Below are 4,362 nucleotides of genomic sequence, written 5' to 3' on the forward strand. Positions count from 1 at the left end.
AAATTCCATTTTTTTGGGGTAAAAATTCTCATTTTTTCGGGTTTTTTTCGGTTTCAACTTTGCCGAGTGTCGGTACTCGGCAAAGGCTTTGCCGAGTGCCCGACAAAAGACACTCGGCAAAGACGCCTTTGCCGACGGGTTATTTGCCGAGTGTTCTTTGCCGAGTGCAGCACTTGGCAAAGCCTTTGCCGAGTGTAAATTGGGCTTTGCCGAGTGCCCCTGATTTCCGTAGTGATACGTTGGTTTCAACGGTGGAGTATAATATACTTTTTGCATGCAACTATTAGGACTTTGGCTTTGTTTAATCAACCGAGCTAGGGATATATGATATGTTTGATAGCTGGCATGGGATTAAAACTTTTTTTTTTGCCGCTCAACCTTGGTTTGCTGGATCTGTGGGTGCATTAATTTTTAGCAAGGAGGTGCACATGTGGTAAAAAAATGATAGTTAGCCCTAAGTTTCAATTTTGGCGTGGGTGCATCTGCACCCACCCTCACATACACAGCTTCGCCCCTGGGCACATCCGCCCGCCGCCCGCCGCCCGCGGCCACCGGCTCCGCCCCTGTCCCGCTGGCTGCTACGCACCGGCAGATCCCGTAGATTGCCCGGCCGCCCTTGCAGCCTATTGCTTGCTGCCGCTGGATGATGCCCATGCGGCCGGTCCCAGGTCGCAAACAGCCGGCCAACCCCCGCGGCCCAGCCCCCTGCTGGCTTGCAACCTGCTCGGCTGCTCCTGTTGTGGTGGCCTACTTGGCTGCTCCTGCAGATTCAAGATCCATAACGAGACATTGTGAGTAAGCGTGTACTAATTTCTGGTTTTTCATTTCGTGTTTTGTTTGATGAATGCCAATGTCTAGCTTCTAATAATTTCATTGCAATTTGCAATATTTGATATCATTGAAAAAGCCTTCTCTGCTATGAATATCATTAAGTCTGAATGGAGAAATCAAATAAAACAATCCATTTCTGGATAAAGCCTTCTCGTAAAAAATCATAGCATTCTAATTAAGATTTCTAGCAAGAATTTTAGACTTGTATTATTTATTTAGCAGGTGTACAACTAGTAAAATCTCTAGTATTCTATTATTTATTCCACCTCCTAACCCATTTCTGGATCCACCACTACCTGCAGCCACAGTAGGACTAGTGAAAATTAAGAGAACTGACATGATCTATGCTGCAGATTGTGTCATTAATATAAGAAGCAAAGCAACAATGTTATTCTCCGAATGGCTGTTATGACATACATCATCATCAGAGAGCATTCATAAAGTGATACAAATGTTTTCCATTCGATAACGACAAAATTTTCACTTCTTTCAATTTATTCTTCACATTATAAACATGCAAGTGATGCTGTGTGGAAGTTTTCATTTTCTTGACATCCTAAACTGCAGACAACCAGTATCTTAAAAATTGTTTGCACCATACTTACATAAAGGAGCACAAGGACTAGCTGGAGCATGCACCAGCTGGAGAGATCAAACCATATCAAGGAATTCGGATTTGAATTCTTGACCCAGCCTAGATCTGAGCTTTAAGACAGGCCATTCGCCAATCAGTTTAGTAATAATGGGCAATAGGAACGACAGAAGGCAAATTGCTGAAGCCAGCCATAGGGCACGAGGAGCCAAAACTGTGTACAAACCAGATGCAAATGCCGTGGTGGTTGATATGTATGCAAACCACATAAGAGTCTTTGTGAAAGATCTATAGTAAAGCAGGAATTCAAGATCCTCCCACCTCGCTATGATGCATATGAATGCAACTACAAGTGATGAGCACATTGCTAAGGTGTCAGAGATCAAGAATACTTGAAATGAAAATTTCCCTGCCATTATGGGAAGGCCCTGGCTTTCAGCATCACTACTGTATCCTCCTGGCAGGGTGAAAGCAGCTGCAAAGGTAATTGTTGCAATAAGGATCGCTACTAAGGTAGTGTTGCTTGTGTATGTTTGAGTTAGTGACTTGATATCCTTCCTTGATTCATTAGTTACTCTTTCTCTAGCACGCAGGTGAAGATTATAGAGAGAGGTTGTATCTTCCGGGTCAGCTTTCAGCATGAGCATGTACACTTCATTCTGCAAGATTCAAGGTACAATTTGAAATCCACATTAATACAAAACTCTGAAGAAAACAGATAATCTATGAAGTCTGATTGAAGGAACACAGTATGATAATAACTCAAATCACTATGCCTTGTTCGCAAGCTTGATAAAAGACCAACATACAATACAATAATTCTGTACGTACCCAGTTTAAAGTCTTGGCGTGATCGATGATTTCATACAATTCCCAGGTTGCTGCCCTATTATTGTTGGCAAGCATGGTGAAGTCTGCCTCTTTGTGGAAGAGTAAAGCGGCAACGATCTTCGGATTGCACTTGTGGACTGCGTAATGCAGAGCTGTTTTCCCACTTTTATCTCGCATGTTAATGAGTTTGCGAAGCTCTTGTGATTCCAGGATGAATTCTACAAACTCCACCCGACCTTGGCATACTGCTTCGTGAAGACATGTCCAACCATTTGCATTGGAATATGGAGTATCTGGACAATGCCTAACAAGCTCCCTAGCAACACCAACATGGCCACGTAACGCGGCAGAGTGAAGCAGAGTACTGCCATCCGTGGAGACGACATGCCCTAGAGACCAGTCATGTTCTAACAATACTCGTAGTACATCAATCTTGTCCCAGATGACTGCCAGCTTCATCGGAGTATTCTTACTATTGGTTTCTTCTCTGGCCAACCAGGGACGTTTCTCAATAATCATTTTAGCTATAGCTGAAAAAAAATCAAAGCAGGAAAGATGCTTAGAATTAAGTTAACAGTATCAGATAATAAGTTACAATTTAGTAAGATAATAGCACTAAGAGTTGAGAATAACTTATAATGGCATTCCACATGGCTGACCTGAATTGCCATTTTTAACTGCAGCATGCAGAGCATTGTAGCCACAGGCTCCTGCATCAGCAGAACCAGGGGTCTTCAGCAGCTTCTCGAAGACATCCGTAAGGCCTCTCATCACGGCGATGAACATGGGTGACTCGTTGTACTGGTTCACGGCGCGTGACAGGGCAGGCTCTGCTGCTATCAGCTCCAGCGCGAGCTCCCTATGGCCGCTGCGAATTGCATGGTGCAGCGCGTTGCACCCGTTCTTATCTCGCTTCAAGATGGCCTCACTCAGCTTCAGCTCGTGGCAGCATCTAAGGAAAAGCGAAGCCAGGGAGGGATGCCCGCTCGTCACGGAGGTGAGCAGTGGCGTCTCGCCGTCCGCGTTGACGGTGGCGAGGAGAGAGTTCTGGTCCAGCTTCAACGCCAAGATTTCCTTGCAGAACCGCATGTGGCCATGGATGGAGGAGATGTGGAGGCAGGTGTTCCCCTGAGGAGTTGTTCCAAGGAGCAAGCTTGGATTCTCCGAAGCCATGTTCTTCATTGATACCTCATCACCTGATATGGCTGCTACCAGGAGCGATCGGTCCATCAGCTGGAGTGGTCGATCCCGAATTCCTGCTGAGGTAAAAGGTCCTAGTTGGATCAGATGGGGAAGATTAACCAAATGGTTGGAAAGCTCTCTAATTATAGTGAATAATAACAAGATATACTGAGAGATATGGTGCGCACCTCAAGCAAAAGCAGAGTGCAGGAAACAGATGCAGGGAGCAACCAAGTGATGTTTCATGGTGAAAAAGGAACTCGAAAAGATTATGAATGACCAACTCAGACTTGATTCACCACGTCTGATGCTAAGAGGTTTCACTCCACTCAACTCAGTTTGCCCAGTCAAAAGTTCTCATTCGCTCATTTCACCAATTAGTCAGATCTATGAGCAGTCCATGCTTGAAGCCCAGCCACATAAATTTCCCCCAGTTGTGCACTATGGTTGTCCCACTCACTGTGACCAACTAGTCAAGAAACAGGAGTATTCTGTAGCTAATCTGCGCAGTCAAAAGGAAAATACAGAAAGAGACTTTAACTTGTTATTTCAGCATATGATTTTTCTTCCGCTGTGAACGAAGTTATAAAAACTTTCGGAGTCATTGAAGCCTGCAAGTTATATGGAAATTTTCAGACTACCCAGAAAAGTCATCCTCACCTAAGGAACCACTGCATACATATGGCGCTAAGCCAAAGATGCACAATGGATATTTGTTGCCCAAAGATCCACAGCTGTCCCCTTCTCTCTCTCTCTCTCACTTACCTGTCAGCTGTACTCCGCTGTCAACGGAAAAAAAAATAGATCCCCTGTTAGCCACTCTGAGCCTCACACCTACAGCAGGTCCGCCGCAGCCCTGTTAGCCACTCTGAGCCTCACACCTACAGCAGGTCCGCTGCATTATAGGTCCACCGCCTATGCCCGAG

The 4,362-nt window shown here is 45.1% G+C and overlaps 1 protein-coding gene across 4 annotated transcripts; it reads right to left on the bottom strand.

Moving 5' to 3' along the window:
• Nucleotides 1-384: 384 nt before the first annotated feature.
• LOC136486612 (ankyrin repeat-containing protein At5g02620-like) lies at nucleotides 385-4,057 on the bottom strand. 4 transcript variants are annotated; one of them, XM_066483558.1, is made up of 5 exons: nucleotides 3,625-4,057; nucleotides 2,914-3,513; nucleotides 2,255-2,778; nucleotides 1,437-2,082; nucleotides 385-761 (listed from the first exon to the last, which is right to left on the bottom strand). In XM_066483558.1, the coding sequence occupies exons 2-4, from the start codon at nucleotides 3,482-3,484 to the stop codon at nucleotides 1,483-1,485; spliced, it is 1,695 nt and encodes a 564-aa protein (XP_066339655.1). In that variant the 5' UTR covers nucleotides 3,485-3,513; nucleotides 3,625-4,057; the 3' UTR covers nucleotides 385-761; nucleotides 1,437-1,482. The 4 variants fall into 4 exon arrangements, with proteins under 4 accessions (XP_066339655.1, XP_066339653.1, XP_066339651.1 ...); XM_066483556.1 differs by having other exon boundaries at nucleotides 2,255-2,784; nucleotides 2,914-3,510; nucleotides 3,625-4,054; XM_066483554.1 differs by having other exon boundaries at nucleotides 2,255-2,784; nucleotides 3,625-4,054.
• Between the last annotated feature and the right edge of the window lie 305 nt (nucleotides 4,058-4,362).

This window comes from Miscanthus floridulus, chromosome 10, assembly GCF_019320115.1.
Source record: "Miscanthus floridulus cultivar M001 chromosome 10, ASM1932011v1, whole genome shotgun sequence".
In the NCBI taxonomy this organism is placed as follows: domain Eukaryota; kingdom Viridiplantae; phylum Streptophyta; class Magnoliopsida; order Poales; family Poaceae; genus Miscanthus; species Miscanthus floridulus.

Bases quoted from the DNA above. Each gene is read 5' to 3' on its own strand.
- LOC136486612 (XM_066483556.1), bottom strand. From the start codon at position 3,484: ATGGACCGATCGCTCCTGGTAGCAGCCATATCAGGTGATGAGGTATCA. The intron at 2,785-2,913 runs GTCAGCCATGTG...ATTTTTTTTCAG, and splicing joins AGTTAAAAATGGCAATTCAG to CTATAGCTAAAATGATTATT. The intron at 2,083-2,254 runs GTACGTACAGAA...TGAATCTTGCAG, and splicing joins ACGCCAAGACTTTAAACTGG to AATGAAGTGTACATGCTCAT.